A 27,786-nucleotide genomic window follows, 5' to 3' on the forward strand; every position below is an offset into this window, starting at 1 on the left:
CTAAAAAGTGGAATTAGAGACACACACCAGTGGCATAAGATATTTTTTATGTTTTAGTGCATAAAGTTATTAGATTATGCTCTTATTATTTTATGTGATACTGAAATTGTAAATGAAAATCTCCATGCACCTGCATGACATAATATGTGCATGCACATGAAGTGTGGCATGCGCAGTGCTACTCCCATATTTGCATGGCATAGCACAAACTGGATGAAAATTGTCTGCAGGTAGCTGCAGTTCCACCTTTGCCAGTCGCCGTTCCGTAATGGACAGTTGAGGGAAAACATGTCATTTTTCTATGTAATATTTTTGAACACACTTAGCTTGTTAGCATATTGTAAGAAAAACTTCAGCACATTCTACAAAACAAACACACGAGTACATACTCAATGTGTATTCTTAACGTTATAGTGCCTTGTGGCCATTTAGGTCCAACCCTCACCTGAAGGGAGTAAAAAAAAGGTAGATTACTTACCCTTTCTCCCTCACAGCACCGGACACTGCCATCCCACCTCCTTGGTTGATCTCAACTAATCCAATATTTTCCCATAAAGCATTGGAAGGCTAGTGCGCATGCACAGCAAAATGTCATGCTGCGCCAATCAGATAAGAGTTTTAATCTGCTATAATCGAAAAAAGGGACTAGTGGCATAAATCTTCGCTGAGATAAGGTTGTCTGTGTGCCTATAGTGTCCCTTTAAACACAAATTCTCAATCAAAACCTTGCTTGGAAGCGATTATACCTCTATGCGTCAATTATAATTCCTCCATCTTAATTTTAACGACTCACAACTATTTAACAATGATTTTTAAAAAAATCATCCAGGAATAAGTGGACATATACATTCTGGTAAAATGCATTTTCAATGTACCCAGAGACTGAACCTTTAATAAGATAATATGTTATTAGACAGACTCTTTGAAATGCTAAATTATCTTAACATTCTCTGAGGTGCACCTGCCAACAACACAGGTTTTATAGTGATTGAACAAATGTATTTATCTAACACACCATTTAAATTGAGCTTCCTATTATACCAGAAGAGATTTCTGCAGGAGAGTTAGCTACTGTCATTACTCTTATTCAGGCACACGAAGGCTATTTTAATCTGTGAACAACATTTTTGATGGCAGGCAAATTGCAAGTTCCTTTAATATACACCTGTCCATAACTGCCCCAGAGTCTCCAGATAGGTATATATAAAGGGTTAAATTAATGTCCCAACCCTGTTCATATCCACTCACATTTGGGCTGCTCAAGAGTCTTTATTCTCTTACCTCTTAAAGCGGCAATGTCATGCAAAACTTACCATTCCTCAATCTCTTCCTCTTCTCCCCCTCTCTCAGGATCTGTTCTCCGTTTCTTCCCGTCTGCTATAGTTTTCTTTAAAATCATAAGACAAAGTAGGGACTCTTTGCCTTATGGAGGATTCCTCCGCTTGACCAGCTCCGACCAGCGGAGGAGCAAAGTGTGCTTCATTTCCGCTGGTCAGAGCAATTTTCCCATGATCCTTACCTTTCCTCCCTGTTCCCACGATGCTTCCTGTCATTTTAGCCGAAACTGCCGAATTGCGTTCTAACTGAATGAGAACAGTATGTTCGTTTGTTTTAGAACGCAATTTGGCACTTTGTTCGGATCGCAATTTCATTTGAATGAATGAAACTCCGATCCTATTCGTGCTGTGGCTGCATCTTGCAGCCGCTTAGTAGATAACTCCCTAATACCGTGGGAATTAGGGAGTTATCTACTAAAAGGCTGAAAGACCTAAATTGGTCTTTCAGCCAAATTTACTAATACTAAGTAAATATTGCATGACTAGTAAACCTATTGGCCCCCACCCCTAAACGACGGGCGGAGGCCCTAAAGTAAAATAAGGGGGGAGACTTATTGTCCCCTCCCCCCCCGCCCCGCGCGGTGGGTGGGAGCCATAATGATAATGGGGGGGGGGGGGGGGGACCTACTCTTCTCCCCCCCACTGGGCGGCGGGTGGGGGCCATAACGGTAATGAAGGGGGGGGGGGACCTACTGTCTTCCCCCCCGGCCTCCACCCCTGCGCGGTGGGTGGGGGCCATAAATTACAATGGGGGGACCTACTGTCCTCCCCCTCTCCAGCCCCCACCCCTGGGCAGCGGGTGGGGGCCATAATGATAATGAGGGGGGGGACAGTAGGTCCCCCCCTCATTATCATTATGGCCCCCACCCGCCGCTCAAGTGTGGGGGGAGAGGACAGTAGGTCCCCACCCCCCCCCCCCCCCCATTGTAATTTATGGCCCCCACCCGCCGCGCAGAGGTGGGGGACGGATAGTAGGGATTTTATTTTACAGTGAGCATCCACTGGCTGCTCACTTTTTAGTAGACATGCCCCTACTCGCGGTATAGCGAGTAGGGGCATTGGGGAGATTTCAATCTCCCTTATACTATTATGGGGGGTCATATTGACCCCCATAGAGTGAGGGGGGGGTCTGGAGGGCTTATGAAGTGGCGGGGAGCACTACTCCCTGCCGCTTCTATCTGTACATATTACAAGGAGGGAGCTGCAAGCTGGTAGCTCCCTCCTTGTAATAAAATGAACGAACAAACGAACACTGATATTCGGTATTTGTTTGTTCGTCTGATTTTTCTATTCATTCATTCGTCTGTCTGATTAATGAATGGATGAAATTCCCGTTCGCATGTCCAGGTGTTTCACTGGGCATGTGCGGGAATCTCACAGTCTGTCTAGTGTGGGCAGATGACGTGTCCCACAGGGACTTCACCTACCCACACAAAGATGGCGGCGCCCTGAATAAAGATCGGGGCAGAAAATAAAGATTAATAAATAGGTAATCTAGGGGGCTTAGGGGCATTTGGGGGTGTCTAGTGGGTCAATTGGATGTAGTGGAGGCGGGAGGAGGGTTAAAAAAAATAAATAAACGGGATTCGGCATGACAGTGCCGCTTTAAGAAAATAACGTTTTTCTAGTTGTGTTTTATTAGTTTATTTCGTTGTAAATACTATGCTGCTATCTCGATGACTTTACATTGGGAGTATGCACTGCAACATCAAGTTGTGTCTGTAAACAAATGAACTTACCTATGAATCTCTGGATTTGTCTGTGGTGGGACTTTGTTTAGGTTCAAATCTTGTTTATTGCTCTCTGCTTGCAATTTGGAAAAACGTTCATGAAGAGTAAGGTCAGCGGATTTGAAATGGTTTGCTGTTAAAAATAAATCAGAGTTTAAACTTTGGGGAATTGGAACTTCTATGTGATTTGCACAATAGAATAAAACATAGAAAATAACCTAACCCAACTTTTTTTCAGATGATGCACCATTTTCTTAGAGTCAAGATGTACAGGAACACTTTAAGGTTAGTAACACAACTGTGTATTCCTGACCCTATAGTGTTAAAAAACACCATTTAGGTTACTTGCCCCCTTAAAAGGTAATAAAACTCACATTTCTAGCGCTGGCTTCATCCCCTTGCTAACATTATCAGAATTTATGATTTACGATCCGTTTTCCTGGCACTGGATGGTCCCTCTCTCTCCCACCCTCCAATCCCCAGGTACTGATGGGGTGAAAACCCCTTCAGTCACTTACCTGAGGCAGCGGCGATGTCCCTCGTCGCGGTCTCCTCCTCCGCAACGCTCCTCCTCTCCATTGCATCGGCTGGTGGGCGAGACTGATCCCGCCCACCGGCCGAGGAGACCTAATGCGCATGCGCATTAGTGCTCCCCATAGGAAAGCATTGAAAAATTATTTCAATGCTTTCCTATGGGGATTTGAGCGACGCTGGAGGTCCTCACACAGCGTGAGGACGTCCAGCGACGCTCTAGCACAGGTTTCCTGTGCTATAGAGCAGGAAGTGACCTCTAGTGGCTGTCTAGTAGATAGCCACTACAGGTGGAGTTAACCCTGCAAGGTAATTATTGCAGTTTATAAAAAAACTGCAATAATTATACTTGCAGGGTTAAGAGTAGTGGGAGTTGGCACCCAGACCACTCAAATGGGCAGAAGTGGTCTGGGTGCCTGGAGTGTCCCTTTAAAGTCTTAGGGAGAGCATTGAATTTGCTGAAACCGGCAAGTAGACGGGACGGGGGCAGGCCCAAACTCCGACTTGGCCAATCACCACATAGAGATGCATCCCCATCTCCCCATCTGAGAAGTGGTCACTGCAGGTGTCCCTAGGGGGCAATGTAAACGCTACCTTTTCTCTAAAAAGGCCCTTTCCATTAAAATGCCTGAAGGTGATGATTATACGCACCAGAACAACTACATTAAGCTGTAGTTCTTCTGGAGACTACAGTGTCACTTTTACAAATGTCATCAAAATCCATATTTTGATGACGGGCACTGCATTTGCACTTTTTAATCTCTCTTCTTCTATGTATACAGTACTTGTCTATCTATGCTCATTGCAAATTAAAGGGACATGGAGTTTAGAATAATGACTGAAGGAAGTCAAAAGAGTACAAACAAAACAAACAAAAATTAGTTTATAGTAACAACAGTACATTTACTTCATTATATCTGTAGGTTTTTGTTCCTTGTGTAGTTAACAATTAACTTTTCAATTGAAAAGAAGAAAAAAAAATAGAAATTAGAGACTTTTCTCATGTGATTCTATAGTTTAGGGTGAAGGAAAAAGAGAAGGGGATGAAAGGGGGGGGTGGGAGAGAGGATGAGAGGGAGTTATAACACTTAAAGATTTACTTGGTGATAAATAAATAGAGTGTATGCTCTAGAGCCAACAACCAGCAATACTTTTAATAGTACAGTCTTAACTCACATATGTTGTAAAAACACCAACGGGTTGCATCATATTAGCATTAAACCAAATTAATCAATAATTTTGCAAATAGAATAAAAAGAAAAAAAAAAAGAAACATTAAAGAATAAGTGATTAAAAAGGAGCCGGGGTCTGAAAAGCAGGACATCATCCTTTTTTCTTGACTATATTTTCCCACTGGTCCCAGAGGGTATTTAGTTTTGTGTGTATGAGTGATGGTGGTCTTATTGCAAGCTCGTACCTCTTATTCTCACAAATAAAAGCAATCATTTCTGACCTAGTAGGTATTTGTGGTGTTTTTCAATATCGTGGTAATACTTTGCAATTCTTTCGGTGGAAATTCCTGGATGTAAAAGTGCGTGCACTTTTTTCATAACTTTAAGTCTCTTTAATGTCTATTTTGTTGATATGTTGCTTTTGTTTTGCTAATATGAAAAGGATTTAATGAAAAAAAGAAAAAAGAAATCTAGTTTTATAAAGCACTCAAAACGAAGCTGTATATTATAATATGCTTCAATCATGAACTCAATGGCAGCAAATAAACCCTTTAACCCCTTAAGGACACATGATATGTGTGACATGTCATGATTCCCTTTTATTCCAGACGTTTGGTCCGTAAGTTGTTAAAGTACACCTGTGTGTCATGTATTACATTTTAAATTTCACACTTTACATTTTCTAAATATTTTTAACTTCTGCTACAAAAAAATAAAAAAAGTTATTTCCAATAAAATTCAAAACGTTGTCAAAAGAAAAATAAATTTTCTTCCACTTCTAAAAATAATTACAACATATCCAGCATTGATTTCTTTTAATTGTGCAGAAGAGAATAGCCACAACATGCTTACCTTTCACTTCATGGATAATGGTGATAATTTCCTGAGTAAATTCAGTCTTCGGTATCTCAGGAGCACCCACAGTGGTAGAGTCTAAGTGTTCAAACACAGGTCGAAAGGTCTCCTTTCTACCAGAGACCACCAAATCGTGAGACAGCTGTCTATCGGTAGAATTGATATCACTCCTAAAAATGGATTTTAGTAGAGTTGGTTAAAATCAGCTTCTAAATATATCTATATAAAGACAAATATGTTAGAAGACATTGTGATTCATGATTTCCAGTCACTACAGACAAAAGCAGTAAAACTATGTCATTGATTTTTTTTATTTTGTCCATTAATTTTTATATATAAAACATATTTATTAGTCAGGAAGAAAAGGGCAAGGCACATAACAATTTAACTTTTTTCTGACATTTAAAGGAACACTGCAAGCACCATAACCTCTATTATCGCCTGTAGTGGTTATGGTGAACACCCTACCAAAGCAAGTAAGTTGCTTAAGTCTTCACCTGTGCGTGGCCTTGCTTAGCCTTACAGAGATAACCAGATTCTGATGCATGAGAAGACCGTAAGCAGTCTGCCACCAGCAGGAGGGACCTAGGTAAATTGTCAAATTATATAAACTGTGGGATTGCGCTTGGCATCACAACCACTACAGCTGCTGTTATTATCGCAGTCGAAGTGTTTCTTTAATCAGTATTTAGCTAACCAGAAGAGAGCTCAGACACAATCTTCCTGCATAGCAAGCTGTTGGTGGATCTTTAATACCATGATCATTTATACAATGTCAACGTTTTACGCAGCTTGCTACAATATTAGCAAAGGAAATAAAACGTCAATAATTCAGAAACAAAATACAGGTAAAGTTGATTGAACCAAAAAGGTGAAGACGGCCCTGCTCAAACGAAGGTCATGAAATATAATTTCGCTCTGGTGCCAGGGAAATTAAAAGTTATTCCTGTTTGTGATGTGAACAATTTGGCAGCGGAATGAAGATCCTGTTTCATACATCATTGTTTGTCAGGACAAAAACTCTGCCCTAACCTGTCCTTTGATCACAAATGGGAAATTGAATAAGAGTAAAGAAATGGCATGAAATGTATCACAGTCCTATTCAAATCATTCAAACCACAGAGGTAGAAGCAAGATCTCTTAATCTCCCTTGTAAAAAATTGTGCATAATTAATAAACACAAAATGTGTTAATTGGTGCTCAGAACAGTCAGCATTTCTAAGCAAATACATAATAATTACAGCATTCATAAAGCACTTCCTCAGCTATTATAACTTCACTAGTTATTTTTTATGCCAAAAATATTTTTAAAAATATTTTAGTTGAACACTCAAAGCACCAGAACCACTAAAGCATAAAGTAGTGGTTATGATGCTATACGTTGGCCAACAGTTTGACTTCATACATGGGATCCACTGGGCACCTGCCACTTTGTGTATGGAGAGCTTCTGCTAGGAGCTTTCAATAGTTATCCTGAGCCAAGTCCTTTATGGCCAAATCATTGGCTGAGCTGTACATCAGCTGACTGCTCTCAACCAATGAGCTAAGGCCTGCACCCACTGGGGGAAAACATCCCTCTTAATCAAGGACTACTTACATTTATGATAGCGATAAAGGATTTATTTACCGTATATACTCGAGTATAAGCCGACCCGAATATAAGCCGAGGCCCCTAATTTTACCCCAAAAAACTGGGAAAACTTATTGACTCGAGTATAAGACTAGGGTGGAAAATGCAGCAGCTACTGGTAAATTTCTAAATAAAATTAGATCCTAAAAAAGTTATATTAACTGAATATTTATTTACAGTGTGTGTATATAATGAATGCAGTGTGTGTGTGTATGAATGCAGTGTGTATATGAATGCTGTGTGTGTGTGAATGCAGTGTGTATATAATGAATGGAGTGCAGTGCGTGTATGAGTGCAGTGTGTGTATAATGAATGCAGTGCAGTGTGTGTATAATGAATGCAGTGCAGTGTGTGTATAATGAATGCAGTGCAGTGTGTGTATAATGAATGCAGTGCAGTGTGTGTATGAGTGCAGTGTGTATGCAGTGTGTATATAATGAATGCAGTGTGTATGTATGAGTGCAGTGTGTATATAATGAATGCAGTGTGTGTATGAATGCAGTGTGTATATAATGAATGGAGTGTGTGTGTATGAGTGCATTGTGTATGCAGTGTGTATATAATGAATGCAGTGCAGTGTGTGTGTATGAGTGCATTGTGTATGCAGTGTGTATATAATGAATGCAGTGCAGTGTGTGTATATGAGTGCAGTGTGTGAGTGCAGTGTATATAATGAATGCAGTGCAGTGTGTGTATGAGTGCAGTGTGTATATAATGAATGCAGTGCAGTGTGTGTATGAGTGCAGTGTGAATGCAGTGTGTGTATGTGTGTATGTATGAATGCAGTGTGTATATGAATGCAGTGTGTATGCAGTGTGTGTATATAATGAATGCAGTGCAGTGTGTGTATGAGTGTGTGTATGAATGCAGTGTGTGAGTGCAGAGCATTGGTGGGGGTGGGCATTTTATTAATTATTGTAATATATATTTTTTAATGTTGTTATTATTTTTTTATTATTATTTTTTTTATTATTATTATTATTTATTTTTATTTTTTCGTCCCCCCTCCCTGCTTGTTAGCTGGCCAGGGAGGGGGGCTCGCACTCCCTGGTGGTCCAGTGGATGGGCTGTAGGAGGGGGGCTGGCAGGAAGCTGTAACTTACCTTCACCGCAGCTCCTGTCAGCTCCCTTCTCTCTCCTCCGTCCGTGCAGCTCCCAGGTCAGCTTCCTCTGCAACTCTCGCGGCCGCGCGGAGCGTTGCCACGGTAACCCGTGGCAACGCTCTGACCCCGCGGCTCTCGCGAGAGTTGCAGAGGAAGCTGACCTGGGAGCTGCACGGACGGAGGAGAGAGAAGGGAGCTGACAGGAGCTGCGGTGAAGGTAAGTTACAGCTTCCTGACAGCCCCCGGTCCTTGTCTGTATTATGGCAATGAAAATTGCCATAATACAGACAACTGACTCGAGTATAAGACGAGTGAGTGTTTTTCAGCACAAAAAATGTGCTGAAAAACTCGTCTTATACTCGAGTATATACGGTAACTATATTCTATCCTATAAAAAAAAGCTCTCTCCATCAAACCGTGTCAGTCAATTTTGCACCAATGTACTACCATTCTCCAACCATCATGCCTATTCCCGATCCCTATCTGACTGGCCCAGCCGAGCGCACGTCTCCATCCATATCCTGATACCAATGCACATCATCATCTGCATGGAGTGACAAGATGTGAGATATAAAAAGAAACAAAGATATAATTCCTGGTGAACCAGAAAAAATAAATGAGTGGATTGGCGCTGTTCAAAGAGGATGCAGCTACTCCCAAGTGCTACAGAATCACCAAAAAAGCACAATAGATATACATAGAAAATAGCAAATTGGATTTTGGGAGGTGCAACAGAAAATAAATAATAAACAGATTATACTTATATTCAGTGAATCCTGTTTTTGACCTGGAATTCAAGAAAAAAGCATAGTATAATACTGTTACATTTAATAAGCAGAGTGAAAACAAAGGTAATGGGTCACTCACAATCTGGAGAGCCTTAGGAAGCAGGCTCTGACTGTAAAGGCTTGTAAAGAGCTCTAATTGATTTTTAACCAGTAAAACCTTTTTTACTTTACTTTATTCTACTGTTGCCCTTTGTGGGGAGAGAAAGTGCCTTATCACCAAGAACCAGTGGAGATAGCCTGAATAAGCTCATTATTCACAAGCCTTTACAGTCAGAGCCTGCTTCCTAAGGCTCTCCAGATTGTGAGTGACCCATTACCTTTGTTTTCACTCTGCTTATTAAATGTAACAGTATTATACTATGCTTTTTTCTTGAATTCCAGGTCAAAAACAGGATTCACTGAATATAAGTATAATCTGTTTATTATTTATTTTCTGTTGCACCTCCCAAAATCCAATTTGCTATTTAAGATGTGAGATATGCTTGCCAGAAGAATAAGTCATATGCACTGTAGTTTATTTTAGGATAGAGAGAGCAGGAGAACCACCGACAGAGAACGATATACTGTAGTTAAGTTTCTAGATGCCAATCCAGTCTATGCACCTTTTGAAACACTTTATCACACTTATTACAGATATGTTTGTAATCTTTGCAATGTGTGTGAAAGAACAAGCATGGGTGTAATATGAATACATATGAATGTCGGTTTGTAAACATAAGTGTGAATGCGTTCTCTCTCATCCAACATACTACATGACACCAACTAGCCACACTGTCTCTCATATGCACAATGTCATCTAAACATATTTTATTACCCACATTCACTGGTTAAAACTATGGCATTGATGCTAAATGTGGCCAAAATGACCACTAAATGTTCTAATACCCTATTCTTTACACAAAGAAAAAGTGTTTTTTTTTTTTTTTTTTTATCTGCAATGGTAAAACAATGCAATGTATATGACAGGAGTATTCATTCATATACATGCACCTTGGGTCAGATATTGTTTAAAAACAGAGTCTCTGTGGTCTCGCCCGCTTTACTCTGTGCACAGAAGCAAGGAAGACCAGAGACCAACAGTTGGTTTCCCAACACTCTGAACCAGGTGCATGTATATGGCGGTGGATCCGGTCGTCTACTAAAATGTAGGGATGAGTTTGTGTGTTTTGTATTGCCTGTTTTGACTCTGTTGATTTTGCTTATGTATGTTCATTGCCTACTCAAAGGACAACTGTCCTCTCAAAAGATTTTCAATATAATAATACTTTCAAGTTTTGAAAGGAAATAAACGTTAAGTAAAGTGTATTAAAAAAAAAAAACCAAAAAACCCACCTTTTTAATATTTATATATGGACTAAAGGTTTCTTTGTGAAAAACATCAGAAACCATACAAGTGAATTGTTCACCTTACCATGGATTGCATTTCCCATAAGGTTTTGGGAGTCTTTAACTTGCAAGAGAAATAGACACCCCAGGTTTAAATAAACACTGCACTAATGAATGGTAGATAATTATGGGAAATGTTATTCAACAACAACTAGAGGTCCAAGGGTGGAGGCCATGGTCTAAAAAAAACCCCACTGTAATTTGAACTAGTTAAAAAAAAATATATATATATATAGAGAAAACATAGTCAACAAGGAATGGAAAGCCAAGAGTGGACATTCCACATCTAAGAAAGAACACTGTAAGGGTGGGTATATCTGGTTTAACCCCTTAAGGACCAAACTTCTGGAATAAAAGGGAGTCTTGACATGTCACACACGTCATGTGTCCTTAAGGGGTTAAAGGGATACAACACGGATTTCTAGAAACAGCTTGATAATTAATATTTAATTTAGTCTGTAAGATTATTTTTAAAGTAGGTCACTCCACCACTTGTTCCTGTGTCTAGCCTTCTCACCAACTACACATGTGTTGTTTCAACCCACAATGTATTCTACAAAAAATTTGTCTGGAGTCTGCTATAATTTTTAAATAAATCAGGTAGCCTTGAAAAATGAACCCCATATATGGGATGTATGTTATGAATGATTGGCATCACTCAATCTCACAAAACAAGTATCGGCTACAGACTTCATCATTTCCTTACCTTAATTCTTGATCTTTAAGTCACAATAAGCAGCGAACCTCAAGTGGTGTGGTCATTTTACAAAGCAAAACATCAAGCCACTCAATCAACAAGAATTATTTTAAACTTTTTGTACTTGGTTTTAAACATTCTCAGGAGTTGAAGATCGGTAGAAAAAAATATTTGTGTAAAAAGTATCAAAAATTGTGAGGTGAGAAAAATTTCATGCAACTTTCCATATAAAAGATAACAATATTAACAGAAATTCTGTTTTTGGCTGAAGAAGGTTGATTTAGAAGATATTTTATATCAAAAGTTATAAAAGAACAGAATATTTTGTGGTCCACTTATTTGGTTAATTGTAAGAACAGTTCACGTAGATGTTGCTATATATTTTGCAAACCATATCCAAAACACTTGATTTTGATGTGTAACGAAGTTTAAGGTTACTGGTGTCAAATATCCAATATTTTTCTCCACTTCTTTATTTTACATTAACAATCCAGGTCTTCTGAATAAAATCACATATATCAAAGGAGAAACACCCTAATATTTTATGGTAATTGTTACCGATTACTCCCAGGAGAAAACGCTATAAATGTCCATTAAATGTATTATCTTCTTTCCCAACACAAGGTGCACTTGTAGGTATTATCAAATTTGTTGATGTCATTTTTATGGGCACCTATTCTTCTCCATTACATCCCTCATAACATTTATAATAACATCCAAAATGATCGAAAAATAAAGTCAGGATTTCCACATATATGGCCCATTTTGATTGACAGAATGAACGACTTTCTTCCAGTAACTTCAGGATCATGGAAATTTTTTTATTTTTTTCCCCCCCCTTGCTTTCTTTAGAGAAATAAAACAACAATTATTCAATCATCAAATCATCCTCTTGCTTTCCAAGGAGAAATTGGAGTGTGATGTCACTGAATGTGTAAACCATTACTACAGATGTCTACAGCAAATTGTATAACTTGCCAATATGAAAAATATTACGTTTGGACGAACACTGTTTATTTGATATCAAGCTGTCCGACACGAACGGAGTATGAACTTTTGCAATTTATCTGGAATGTTCGTATTTTTCAAACACTGTTCTCTTGAGCTTTTAGCGTTTAATTTTCCTACAGTTTTGTCAAATAGGTTCTTCCTGGTAATATTATTTTATAGGATATCCCTGTAAATTGGGATATAGTGGCAGCTTTCAACCAGTTGGATCACATTCTTCGATTGGTAATGAATATGAATTAGATGGGTAAAATAATGGAAAGTCCACACAATATATCCAAACCTGTCATTTTTCCCAAAACTGCAGATGATGTATTGAAAGAAGCATGAACTTTTTAACTCAGCCTCACAGAAAACCCAAAACAGAATTTCAAAACATTACATTTTTGCTAGAAAAAAAAAATAATAATAAAAATATATGTATTAAAAAAATACCTATACTTATCCGCTTGTTTCTTCAAATTCAAATTAACCGTGATAGTTTCCATGGAAGAGGTGTTATTCAAAGCTGGTTTAGATACAGAAGAATTGGAACTTTGGTCAAGTTGGTCTGTGGGAGGAATGGACTCCTTATGTGGGACACTATTGTTTCTTCCCCGTTCCTTGTATTTATGATTTTGGTGCTTACTCTCCATTTCATTTTTTAAATTATCCCGATCTGAATTATGATACTTCTTAATACTGTATTTAGTAGAGGAGTCTAGTAGTCGTTCCGAAGAATATTTTCCCCTTTCTCTAGTATGACTGTCCAATATATCGTGGGAATTTTTGGTGTGAACAGGTTTTCTTTCTTCATGTCTGTTGTGTTTGTCAACAAAATCATCAGGAAATGGTAGATCCATACCAACATAAGAAGGAGATTTATGACTATAGTCATATTCTATTTTGGTGAACTCTCCAGAGTTTGCACGGTGAACAAGAGGACTTGGATTTCTGAAGTCTGAGGTTTTTGACCAATCCTTTCCTTCAGATGGCCGGAACACATGATCTGTCTTCCAGTGGGGATTTCTTGGCAGTGGTCTATGTTCAAGTCTCTCTGTTTCTCTAAGCCTTTTTGGACCTTGACCAGGTTCTTTAAAATTACGATCTTCTGGATACCTGTGTTGACATAAACTAGTTTATTTCTGTATGTAAATGAAAACAGCAAACCATTAATCTTGCCCAATATTATTAAAACTAAAACTTTTGTCAGTATTGCTACTTTAAATAAGATTCAGGATTATAAAAAATAAAATGTAGTTAAATCAAGCTAACTGGCAGGCAAATGTGTCTCCATTTTTAGTGGCCATGCCAGGAAAAAAAAATTATATCAATATGTAAAGGCCCAAGAAATTAGTTATTATACCTCTTCGGAAAAATGCCTCGTTCTTGAGAATTTCTTCTGTATGGCAAAGCATGCTGATCTCTGTGCCCTTCTTGTTTCCAGTGATCTCCATTTTCACCCCTTTCCCAATCAGGTTCTCTGCGATGAGGTCCATGAAAACTGTCTTCTCTCCTTCCTATCCTAAAACCATTTGCATCATCATGTAAGTTCCGTCCTTGGTTTCTGTGATGGTTAAAATTACGATCATTATCTCTATGAGGGGCGTCCTCTGGGTACTTTGTGGGGAATCTTCTACTGCTTTCCCCATTCCTTTCTGGGGAATAAATTCTCCTCAGTCTATCAGCAGGTTCTAAAGGAGATTTTCTTATCTTCGGGGGAAACAAATTCTGTTCATACAATTTATCATTGAATCGGTTATGTGGAACTATTCTTGGATTATTTTGCCCATGACGATCTTCTTCCCAGTGTATGGGCCTTCTTGTATCTCTGCGGAATACTTCATCACTGTAGTGTCTTTGCCTTTGTTGCTCTGGGCTTCTGTGCAATGGTGGCCTGCAAGAATAAGAAATACATTTTCTGATGTTGCTTCATATCATATGAATAGAAAATTAAGGTTCATCAATTGTTTTTTTTTTTCTTAAACATTACATTGCATTCAAAGTAAAAATAAGCAGAGAAAAAAAAATACACGTGATATTAAACAGGCATAGGCAACCTTCGGCACTCCAGATGTTTTGGACTACACCTCCCATGATGCTTTGCCAGCATTATGGGTGTAAGAGCATTATGGGAGATGTAGTCCACAACATCTGGAGTGCCAAAGGTTGCCTATCCCTGCTCTATGCAATTATTCAAGATCATTTTGTGTTTTTATATCCATCTCTCTAACTGCATATATAATCTTAAAAAAATTTAAAAAAAATTATAATATATATATATATATATATATATATTATAATTTTTTTAAAAAAAATTTAAGATTACCGTATATACTCGAGTATAAGCCGAGTTTTTCAGCACATTTTTTGTGCTTAAAAACCCCAACTCGGCTTATACTCGAGTCAGAGTCTGTATTATGGCAATTTGCATTGCCATAATACAGACAGGGGCTGTGGGGGCTGCAGAGAGATGTTACTTACCTTTCCTGCAGCTCCTGTCAGCTCTCTCCTCCTCCGCCGGTCCGTTCAGCTCTTCTGTCAGCTCACAGTGTAAATCTCGCGAGAGCCGCGGCTCTCGCGAGATTTACACTGGGAGCTGACCGAGGTGCTGAACGGACCGGCGGAGGAGGAGAGAGCTGACAGGAGCTGCAGGAGAGGTAAGTAACATCTCTCTGCAGCCCCCACAGCCCCCTCCTACACAGTGCCCATCCACTGGACCACCAAATGTATGTATATTAATAATAATAAAAATAATAAAATAAAAATAAAAATAAAATAAAAAATAATAATAAAATAAAAAAATGTAATGAAACAAAAAAAATATTAAAATAATAATTAAAAAATAAAAATGCCCACCCCCCACCAAGGCTCTGCATCACACTCTGCATTACACACACACATACACACACTGCACTCATACACACTGCATTCATACACACACACTGCATTCATACACACACACTGCATTCATACACACACAGCATTCTCATACACACACAGCATTCATACACACAGCATTCATACACACAGCATTCATACACACACACAGCATTCATACACACACACAGCATTCATACACACACACTGCATTCATACACACACACTGCATTCATACACACACACCATTCTCATACACACACAGCATTCTCATACACACAGCATTCATACACACACTGCATTCATACACACACGCTGCATTCATACACACACACACTGCATTCATACACACAGCATTCTCATACACACACAGCATTCATACACACACACTGCATTCATACACACACACTGCATTCATACACACACACTGCATTCATACACACGCTGCATTCATACACACGCTGCATTCATACACACGCTGCATTCATACACACGCTGCATTCATACACACGCTGCATTCATACACACGCTGCATTCATACACACGCTGCATTCATACACACGCTGCACTCATACACACGCTGCACTCATACACACGCTGCACTCATACACACGCTGCACTCATACACACGCTGCACTCATACACACGCTGCACTCATACACACACACTGCATTCATACACACGCTGCACTCATACACACACACTGCATTCATACACACGCTGCACTCATACACACACACTGCATTCATACACACACTGCAATCATACACACACTGCACTCATACACACACTGCACTCATACACAGCATTATCATACACACACACTGCACTCATACACACAGCATTCCTATACACACTGCACTCATACACACACTGCACTCATACACACACTGCACTCATACACACACTGCATTCTCATACACACACTGCATTCTCATACACACACTGCATTCTCATACACACACTGCATTCTCATACACACACTGCATTCATTATACACACACTGTAAATAAATATTCAATTAATATAATTTTTTAAGGATCTAATTTTATTTAGAAATTTACCAGCAGCTGCTGCATTTCCCACCCTAGTCTTATACTCGAGTCAATAAGTTTTCCCAGTTTTTTGGGGTAAAATTAGGGGCCTCGGCTTATATTCGGGTCGGCTTATACTCGAGTATATACGGTATATATGCAGTTAGAGAGATGGATATAAAAACACAAAATGATCTTGAATAATTGCATAGAGCAGGGATAGGCAACCTTTGGCACTCCAGATGTTGTGGACTACATCTCCCATAATGCTCTTACACCCATAATGCTGGCAAAGCATCATGGGAGGTGTAGTCCAAAACATCTGGAGTGCCGAAGGTTGCCTATGCCTGCTCTATGCAATTATTCAAGATCATTTTGTGTTTTTATATCCATCTCTCTACTGCATATATAATCTTAAAAAAATTTAAAAAAAATTATAATATAAATATATATATATATATATATATATATATATATATATATATATATATATGTCACGGTTCATAAAAATCCATTACTTCTGCAATGTTACTTCAACTGGAGATGTAGAACCGATCCCATATAGCCCTGAAGACATCTCCTTCGTCCTGCGTCTCCCATGGAAAATCCCAGCATTAGACATTTATTTAGAGGAGAAGTAAAGCGAAGCACAAAGGATCTGAGCAGTAGTAACATTTAAAAAAAAAAAATGACATAAATCAGGCACCAGAATTCTAAGGAGATTAAAAATTAGGGAAAAGCCTTGTAATCCATGACCACACAGATGAAAATGAATGTACGTGTAAGTATCAACTAACTTATTTTAATTTGGTCATAGTCTCCAAGTATCCATAACATGTGGGATAAGACATATCAAAGCAGCCCCAAGTCACAAAAAGTTCAGAAATTGGCTAAGTGGGTGCATTGCAAATCTAAAATATTGAAGTCACAATGATAGTTCCAGGAGTTTGACATTGCTCTAATATAATTAGAGGTAAACCTACCAGGCACCAGTGTATCTGCCAAGGAACAAGCTTGCCAAATCAGAGACTCCAGTCAAGAGGTCAAGGTAATGCCATAAAAAAGGAACAAACCAATTAACAACTTGGGGCAAAAAGATTTCGTAGGTATAAAGTATCGCTTTTGCTTGATGTGAAACAAATAAATCATTTTAAAAAACAAAAATAAATAAAATAAATAAATCAGAAACAGAAGCATGGCACAGGGCAGAAAACTCAAAAACCCTCGTAGTTGAAAAAATAGACAACAGATAGAGGACAAACACTGCAAATCCAGCGTGTGCATCGGTTTAATGACAGAATGTTGAAGCAACTGCAACAACAGATTTAGACTCCACTGTGAAATGAGAAATTAACAGAAGTCCTAATTACTCACTCACTTAGGTTTTAAAAGTAAAACGTCTGCCCAGGGGGTCTCTGCCAAGGAAAGAAGGTGACTCACTCAAAATTAGATTTTGGCCACCAGCAAGTACAGTAGACATTTACATATCATGTCACACTTCTTACTTGTGGCCTAATATGGCGGACTTCACAATTCCTTCCACATGACTTGAGCCCCAGTAACCATGTTTAGACTTGTTTAGAAGAGTGTGCTTGTCCCATCATAAATATGCACAAAATGAGGCTTAAAGATTAATCTGTGTTTTTTGTATTCATTTTTCTTTTGGATATGACACTGGGAACCAAGGTTCCTTAACATATCAAGGAAATGGGGATGGGGCCTGACTGCCATGGTGGAGAGTCGCATCTTGCTCGAGCTCCTCTCCTACGCAGGCAATACAAGCCATTTTTGGCTTCATCAAGCCCACAATTGACCTCACCTGCATCCCGACCTGACTGCAGCACATTGTGGAGGTTGGAAACATGACAGAAGCTGCCCGGCAGCAAATTCAGACTCATGTGGTCTAGAGCGCAACGGATGGGGGAGGCGGCTGACCTAAACGGAGCCGTTCAATGACCCTAATCATCCTGCAAGCGTCTCGCAAACCACCCGGACCGGCAGGGGTGATCCTGGTCTACCCCAGGAAGGCTCAACTGCTCTAATAGGCACAGGGGGCGAAGCCACTGGGACCACAGGGAAATAGAGTGAGACACAAAGCATGGCGTACGCCACATGGCACCAGGACCCAGCCGAAGATAAACCAGACCTTATGACCAGAATCAACAGAATCTTTGACAAATTCTGTCAGAACCTGGAAAGAAGGAGTGTGTGTAGTTCAGCATGTCCATTCATATATTTCCTAGCTTAGCATGTCTCCTGGCTATACAACTCTCTTTTCTTTGTTAACGAATAGCCTGTGTACAGTTTATTAGCTAGAGAGACGTTCATAACCAACGCACCGTGTGTTAGACATATAGCTCAGGCTGTTTAAAAATGTTTAAAACGTGCAACTCTCATATGCCATACCACTGTAGCTAAAATGTTAGATAATATGCTTGTCAATGTCGTCATGGCACAACAAGCCTGAATGTTACTCTTTGCACAAGATAAATAAAAATTAAAAAACATATCAAGGATATCCACTATCTATTTACATGCCACGTTGTCGAAGACAGTTAGTCCGTTACATTGAAACTAGACATACAGGCAACGGAGGGGCAACCTTTCACACCTTGCAGAAGCCTTGGTTGACCAAAAGAGCAATTCATGTTGTAAACCATCTGACATCTATGACATTCCTATGTAATTTACATTAACCCTTTCTGGCATCTGTCCTCTACCAAGTGTATGCACTACACAAGTTACATTAAATAGCAATATTCTGGGGGCGGGGCTTGCCATCGCATGGCACCAGACGCCATTTCTACAGTCTCCTAACCGTACTCACTGAATCTGGGCAAAATCACCGAAACGGGCACCCATCCAGCCCTACAACCCTCAGAAACGGGGCAGAAAGACTAGAGGCACCGATTGATGCAGTTTTTACACCCGCAGAAGCTTCCTAAGCAGAAACGCAAAACCGGGGCCTACGTCGCGCCGACTATCCGAGGCCTGGAGAACTTCATGCTCCGACCAAGGTTAGAGAGAGGGGGGCACCCACTAATCCCCACACCTACGGAACCACCGGCTCCCTCAGCGGCAATGGGGCGCAGGTCCCAAAAACCTGCGGCGGACAGCAGAGACATAGGCGCGCTGTTACAACGCCCCGCACAGCCACGTCCCACGGGAGATGACTGGGAGTCAGACCGCACTCCCCAAACAGAGCAGGGCAGATCAGAGACCCAGCCGGCCATACAGTCCACGCTTACACCGCAGCCCGAAGTTCCAGACGATCCTGCACCGGCCACCAAAGGCGATCTCAAACTCCTACTCGCAGACATACACAGGCTCTGGGCGGCCGACACGGCCCTCCTCAAAACGGAGGTGCAAACGGTCACAGACCGGGTAACTGCCACAGAACAAGACGTGGTGGAAGTCAAAACTCACCTGAAAACGCTGGAAGATCAGGTACAACACATACAGCATCACCAAAAAATCATGGCACTTAAGATGGCGACCATAGAAGATAGACAAAGGCGAACACACATTAAAATCAGAGGAATACCACAAGCAATTACAGCAGAAGAACTGCCGCATTACGCTAGGCGCCTCCTGACCAGCATACTCCCACACGCAACTGCTAAGAAACTCACCATAGATGGAGTCTATCGGCTCCCAACCTACACACAACTGAAATCACCAGCAGCTCGAGACGTCATCTTAAGGTGCGTAACAGTACAGGTCAAGCTCCATATCATGGCGGCGCTTAAGGATCGCACACCGCTGTCCTTTGAAGAAGCAGAACTTACGTTCTATCAAGATCTATCTAGAGCCACACTACTGTGGCGCAAGTCATACGGCCAAACTGCCACACAGTTACGCGCTGCAGGTATAGCCTACAGGTGGGGAGCAGGAGGCTCCATGGAAGTCACCCATGCAGGGACAACACAAGTCCTCACAACACCGGAGGAAGCAGCCAACTACCTGAAAACCATCAGTTCGCCGAACCAGAACCCGAAACGCCGAAGAGAGAACGGAGAAACCGCAATAGCCTCCCCTCACGCCCCGGGAACAAGTGGACTGGGGTCTTAAGTTCCATGGACACTTGCCCACTGATGAAACCCAAAGTCGGATCATGTCGGACTATTACCCACAGTACCCCCATCCCAGCGAAGGAGAAACCAACAGAAGATAACTTCATGTTTAATACTTTGTTTATGTTGCCTTTCACTATGATTTACTGTTTCTTCTCTGACTAACTCCCAGACAGACACTCAGGTACCCAGACCAGCACAAAGAACGTCGATGCCCGAATGCGAAATTACGCTCCACAAATACAGAGCTATCACCCCCTCCCGCCCCCCCCCCCCCCCCGCTACCCACATGGTTAGGGGTAACCACCCTCAATGCCAAGACAGAGCAAAGCATCAACACACTACATGACAGCACGATCCAAAGCATCAACACACACTGCCCATGCAACAGGCCCAACACACTCATAACACGACAGACACAAGCATAGAAGCCTGTACACACACGACCATCCAAACACATCACTGATACAAGCCACCGTAAAACTGTCAAACCACCTCGCCTGCCCGGCACGAACACCCAACCGAGACCAGCTAGTCCCATAGTAGACTGCAAAGAATCACACAGAATACATAGCCAAACATCACACAACGCTAAACTAACCTCACTGTGACCAACCAAACTGTTATAATTTCCTGTTGTTCCTTATTGAAAAATGTGTTTTTCACCTCTATGCCATGTATATACCTCTATAAGCAAATCATACCATAGCATGCCATCATGGCACAAAAGTTGTTTGAAAAAGCTATGCACAACAAAATAAAGAATTTAAATAGCAATATTCTATAGTGCACCAATTAATTATGTACCTTTGCCGTGACACTCGCTTCTTTGGGTGCTTTAACAGTGTGGGAAGCATTAAGAAGGCCAAATACTTCTTCCAGGCTTTGTTAATACTGGAACACAATTTAATGTACTTTAAAGCAATGTGGACCAGATGCATGGCCAAAAGGATCTCATCCAAAGCAGATGCCTTAGGAAAGGCTGATTTTGGAGCAGCCAAGATTCTCAAAGTGAGCAAGTCCTTCAGATGGAGTGAGTGTGTGTCCTCTCAGTGCAATGTAAACAGACTTACAGAGGATCTGGGATCAGTCTGGGATTTCCGGTGTCAGAAGTAGGAAAGAACAGGAGTCTACAAAGCTTCAACGAATTGGTTCTACCTTTCTAGCTGGGGTGATGCAATATTCCAGAATATGTCTGACAATGGATCATCACCACATTAAGATGGAGTGGATAACCTCTGGTTCAATTAATTAATTTCACAATGGCCAGTTGATGTTAGGTGAATCATTTGGTCCAAGGCAGGCTATTCTCAAAGTAAATAATACCAGAGCAAGAATTGAATGCACAATTCAAGCTTTCAAGCTGACATGGTTTATTGGAAAAACATAATTAACTCAAGTAAGGTTAACGAAGATTATATTAAAATCTGTTTACCTGTTCTTCCACCTGGGTGATCTGGATCTTGATTTTGCCATTCTTTATGGTACAACCTTAAACAAAAAAAAAGTAAGAATGTGTGTGAAATTCACCTAGAATTTGTATCAATTGTTTTATTTTCAATGTAATGTTCCATTTCTTTTAAATGTATATTAAAGATTCGACGATTGAAAAATTACAATACGGTGTAGTTCTGACATAGTCAGGGTACAAACGGTGTTCGTTTCTCTAGCTCTCTACACTGATAGTCATTAGAAGCGTTGTCCTTTGGAATTGTCTGACTGGAAGACAAGGTACAGGCGCTCAGTTCTAGAGAGAAGTAAATACAGTGTAGTGGATTTCTACATTTAATTGTATTATTAACAGGTTGTATATAAAGAGAATACTAAATATCCAGGGACGTTATGGTTCCTCTTGAATGTATGGCAATCTTGTACTCTCTCCATAGGACTATTTGGGAAATTCAGCTTTTCAGTACCAGCCTCTGCATAAAAATGTATTAAGATAGACAGGTTTTTGTCTAAAGATATCGCATGGTTCATTTGACTGATATTTGCTTACGTTTTACTGCCCAGTCACTGATTGCATATTTACTGTATGTTCACATTTATATATTCACCTCAAGTGTACATGCAATGCTTAATATCTTCCTTTACACTCTTTCCAGCATTGCCTTAATATCACATAGCTGTTTAACACTTCCAAGCTCTGCCTATCCCACTTACACCTACTTCTTCAATCCTTTGCCTTAATGTTCAAACTGTGGGGAGAGTGTGGGCATGAAGAAGCATGTGGGATTACAAATCCTACACAGCAAAAAAGTGCCAAATTAATCCAATTTCACCCCAAAATCTACCCAGATGCACACAGCCATGTCTGCTTGAAGATTAACCCCTTAAGGACCAAACTTCTGGAATAAAAGGGGATCATGACGTGTCACACATGTCATGTGTCCTTAAGGGGTTAAACATGTAACAAAAACCCAAACCAGGTACAAAGTAAATGCTTACACTTAACAGTTTTACCATCCAAAATAACTCAGGCAGGTGTGGGTTCATATCTACATCTTCCACAGGATCCTTCAGTCTTAAAGGGAAACTATAGTCACCAGAACCTCTACAGCTTAGTGTAGTTGACCTGGTGAGTATAAAAATCAGGCTTTTTAATGTCATTGTTTTCCTTTCAGAGAAAACCCAGTGTTTATATTACTGCCTAGAGACACTTCCAGTGGCAGTCACTCAGATGGCCACTAGAGGCGCTTCCAGGGTTAGTGCTGCACAGCGTGCAGCAGTGATGTTCAGCATCTCCACGCTCTGCATGGAGGCGCTGAACGCTCCCCATAGAGATGCATAGAAATCAGGAAATTACAATATTATATGTATTTTAGATGCTGAATGCTGAACTACCAAACAGTTGCTCTAAGTAATTAAGCCGTGAAAGATATTCTAGTGAACATGCATAAAAGAGTTGAAACAAATGTATTAATTAATACTTGTTCAGTGGAGTAGCAGCTTTAGCCAATGGCAGATAAGTGAAATGATGTGCCTCGCGAAAAATGAAGCCCGCTGGGATACATTCATAGAAATTTAAAGGGATTCTATAGTGTCAAGAATACAAATCTGCATTCCTAACACTATAGTGCCTTCTGGTCTGGTCTCTAAAACTGCAATGATTAACATTGCAGCACTAAGGTTAGACAAGGACACTGCACCCAGACCAATTCAATGAGATAGAGTGGTCCGAATACCTATAGTGTCCCTTTAAGCTTCGAATTGCAGATTTTTGAAAAAGCAATGTAAATCTTTCCATTCCTAGATTATCCTTGAATATCTTTCATGTCACAGTACAAAATGTTAATACTACCATCTTTATAGCAACCCATATGTGACCAAAACATTGTGCCTGTACTGTGCATGGTTTGGAGCAAATTTCAAGTGCCTTGAAGGTGTCCAAATCTTTTAGAAATCTAGCACGGACATCCAGATTAAAATAATCCCTACAGGATAAGAACACATAAAAAAATAAAATAATATATGACACACAACGTTAATAACCAATGTCATGATGTCCGCAAGTGTAATGTTTCCCACTGTGGGTCTCCTCTGACTTCTCCTAACGGCCAAGCTCATTTCGATTCTTCACTAAAGCAAGAATTCAAACAATTGTAATCCTGACGCATGTATGAATGTTTGTACTCCGCAGGAATGTTTTGCCACATACTCCACACAATCTTCACGCAAAGAAATCAGCCATAAACCTGTCTAGTTAAGCATGTTTAAACCACCATACAGTTGTTTAAAAGTCAATTACTTTCTTGTTCATAAAAAAAAATGTGCTGTTGTACCTGCCACACTGTAAAATGCTATGAAAAAGCCTGCAGTTGCTGTTGTGGCTCTGCAAGCCTATTGTTACTGCATGCACAGCAAAAATAAAGAATTTAAAAAAAAAAACAACATGCATCCGTATTTAATTATTTTTATTTTTTTAAATTCTCTTACCTATACCGTCAAAAATGATGCGTATTTGCAAGTTCCCCTGTGGTCTAGGATAGATTCCACAATGTATATTTCTTTCATCCAAATATTCAGTTTCATATCATTACTTGCTCTTGAAGGTCAAGGTTGAAACAAACACGCTATAAATATCTTTTGGGGTTTGTTTTCAGATGGCAGCTTCTAGAAACAGATCAAAATAATAATGTTTAAATGCCAATTAAAATAAGTGGTGCAAACTATGAAAAAAATACTACTATACCTGAAAAGTTATTTCTATATTGAATCATAAATAATTGCTTCTTCATGAAAGGGACACTCTAAACACCAGAACTACTACAACTTATTGTAGTGGTTTTGGTGTTAATAGCCTGTTCTTGCAGTATGAGAAATGCAAATACTGCCTTTCTGTGAAAAGATGTGCTTACATTTGACCCGAAGGACAACTCTAGTGGCTATAACTTAAACATCCAGGGTTTTTTCCAATTACGGTTCAGATCTCTTTGCAGGACTGATTTTTGGTCTCTTCGCGTTGAGCTTTAAGACACCGCACATTTCCCACAGAGATTCATTGACATATTTGATTCTCTATGGTGAAACATTAGATTGGCTGAGATTATCAGTAATGACTGACTCTCTCAGGCAGGGGAAAACAGGTGAAAGTGGCAAGGGATAGAAGGTAAGTAAAACTACTTCATTTTAGTATATTAGGGGGAGCTACATATAAACAGTTAAGATGTACCTCGAACATAAAAAAATGTTTGTATTTCTAACACTAGATTGCTCAGTTAAGGCTTCCAGTAAATTTTGTATTTGAGACAGCAATCTCGTACTAAACACCACACTGTGGTCAACAGCAATTCATCACTTTCGTTAATGAATGCTTAATATACATTTAATCTGTGGTAGCCAGTCCCTTGTGTAGAAAATTCCATTTATTCAGCTTTTCAGTGTAAAGAATACTCATGTGTTATAATTTCTAGAATTGTATTTAAAATGTTCTCTTCTTTTTTTTTTTTTTTTTTAACCAACATATGGAACACCTATTTGCAACTCAACATACAAATAACTGGTAACTGTTCAAGACAAGCAAGTATCAAAAGACAAGGTGGAATCTTTGTTTGATGCTCAAACCGTTATTGATCATATAGAGCAGGAGTTCCCAACCCAGTCCTCAAGTACTCCCTACCTGTCATGAACGTGGGCTATTGGTCCAGCCGAGACAGTGGGGAGAGTGTGGAAGTGGAAGGGTTAATTACACCAGACCCCTGGTTACCTGTTGCTAGTCCCAGCAACCACTCAATTAACCCTGCAATCCCTTCTACACCAACACCCTAGTACACACTTTATATCTGGGCGTCTTCGGTTACCCCACATGCAGTATAATTATAGTATCACAACCTTATTTTACTGATCAGACATAAATAATTAACCCTTTTGGCAACGTGTTTACTTGAGCTTTCCTCAGAAGAGTGAGCTCATAGAGAACAATGACAAGCCAGGGATGCCATTAGAAATGTTGGGGCGCCTGACACAGCTCAAGTTCTGGGCCCCCCGGGGCCTGCCCAGAGTCTGCCCACAGGGCCGCCCCCAGGAATACAGTGTGTGTACGGTTTGTGGTGTGTGTATAGTGGATGTAGAATGTGTGTAGTAGATGCAGAGTGCGTGTGTAAAGTAGATGCGGTGTGCGTATAATGGATGCAGTGTGTATAGTACATGCAGATTGTACATTTGTGTAATGTATGAGGTGTATATTATATGCAGAGTGTGTGTGTATGTGTAGTGGATGTAGTGTTTGTGTGTGTGTTAGATGCGGTGTGTATAGTGAATTCAGAGTGTGTGTGTTTGTGTAGTGGATGTAGTGTGTGACGGCCACTGGACCCGTGAGAGTTTGAGACAGGGGAGCTGCTGGGAAGGGAGAGTGTGCTGCAGGACCCCGTTACCTGTTTGTTGCAGCACACTCTCACTTCCCTTACCAGCAGCTCCCCTATCTAAATCTCGCAAGTCCCGCAGCCGTCAGAGCATTGCCACAGGTTACCATGGCAACGTTCCGCACTGCACCCAGGCCGCGAGAGTTAGAGACAGGGGAGCAGCTGGAAAGGGAAGCGAGAGTGTGCCCCTCTGCAATAAACAGGTTCCCGGGGGCCCGCAGGTACACACATATATAGCCAAAAAAAAAACATAAAAAACACACACAATGTGGGGCCCGGAACTCCCAGAGCAGTGGCCCTGACACAAGCGGATTAAGTAAACATTTAATCTGAGAAAAAAAGATTCACAGTACTGGGTGCAAAAATACAGAAATTAATGACATACAGAAACACAGATAACAAGTTGCAAAACAGTCCATAAAATAGGAGAAAACACAAGAAATCCTTACATATAGTTACCCCTTATATAGAATTCTTGTGGGAGATTCAGATGGTACAGGTCTCCAAGTAGTTGTTGAAAAAAAAAAAAAAAGGGTACCTGAGGACTGGGTTGGGAACCACTGATATAGGAGTATGCACTTATTTGTGCACATGGTGGAATAACCAGTTCTTACTTTGGCTTCAAAGGTACATCTACCTAGTAATGTGTAATAAAATGGGATTTGTAAGCATATCTTGCAAAAGAATAATAAAAATGAAAAAATTGGCTAGGCACTCTTTAAAACTGAATTATGTCGAGGACTATATTATAAAACGTATAAAATTATTTGTCATCTTATTATTATTATTTTTATTATTGCCATTTATATAGAGCCAACAGATTCCGTAGCGCTTTACAATATTATTAGAGGGTGAATTTAACTGTAAATAGGACAATTACAATAAAACTTACAGGAACAATAGGTTGAAGAGGGCCCTGCTCAAACAAGCTTACACAGTCTATAGGAGGTGGGGTGTTAAACACATTATTCTTATTTCTGAAGAAGTCAGTTAGGTCAGCATTGGCCACCTTTTCAACAACCTGGACATACACTCTTTAGACTTAAATATAATAGAAATAAAAATAAGCAAAAAAGAAAAAAAAAATTACACATCGAAAAAGTACAACTGTCAAAGTGACACTCTGCTTATAAGAGACACTGCAATTCTTCAAATATTTTTTCCCCATCCAACTAGTGCCATTTTGGGACTGGCAGCTTTCATATGCATTAACAGACATTAAAGAAGCACTACTGGCACCATAACCACTTTAACTGAATGAAGTAATTACAGTGCCTGAAGTCAACAGGTGCTAGCGCCTGCATCACTGCTAAACCATTTAGTATCGATGCTCAGTCCCCAAGCTTGGCCCTCAATTACCATATGGAGGAGCATAATCACCTAATCAATTCATAAAAGAGTAATTGGTTGAGAGTCCTCTGTTGATGTTCTTCACCTAATAATGCTCAGTATCCCTGTTATGGTGCGAGTACCATGGCTCCATCGCTGTCTTTTGTCAATAGTCTGGGCTCCAGAGCATCTCTGCTAAAGGGGGAGCAATTTGTTAGCAGTGATGCGTATCACGATGCACATAGACTCCTGCCATCATAAACACTTCCATCTCTTGAAGTGTTGATGGTGCCTACATGTACCTTTACAGATTGCTTACAGGAAAACATTTGCATTCTTGATTTTAAACACACACAGAAGCTTAAAAATGTTGAACAAATTAACTTAAATAAT

General features: G+C 40.1%; 1 protein-coding gene across 2 annotated transcripts in view; it reads right to left on the reverse strand.

Moving 5' to 3' along the window:
- BCLAF3 (BCLAF1 and THRAP3 family member 3) overlaps window positions 1–27,786 on the reverse strand; it is a 106,330-nt gene that overhangs the window by 29,092 nt on the left and 49,452 nt on the right. The window contains exons 2-7 of one of the 2 annotated variants that reach the window (XM_063450194.1): window positions 24,140–24,316; window positions 21,639–21,694; window positions 13,583–14,113; window positions 12,673–13,335; window positions 5,623–5,795; window positions 3,077–3,200 (exon numbers count right to left, since the gene is read on the reverse strand). In XM_063450194.1, the coding sequence (XP_063306264.1) occupies window positions 3,077–3,200; window positions 5,623–5,795; window positions 12,673–13,335; window positions 13,583–14,113; window positions 21,639–21,679 (1,532 nt within the window). In that variant the 5' untranslated portion in view covers window positions 21,680–21,694; window positions 24,140–24,316. The remainder of the gene's footprint in view (window positions 1–3,076; window positions 3,201–5,622; window positions 5,796–12,672; window positions 13,336–13,582; window positions 14,114–21,638; window positions 21,695–24,139; window positions 24,317–27,786) is intronic. The other variant, XM_063450195.1, reaches the window with a different exon arrangement.

This window comes from Pelobates fuscus, chromosome 1 (assembly GCF_036172605.1).
Source record: "Pelobates fuscus isolate aPelFus1 chromosome 1, aPelFus1.pri, whole genome shotgun sequence".
NCBI lineage: Eukaryota > Metazoa > Chordata > Amphibia > Anura > Pelobatidae > Pelobates > Pelobates fuscus.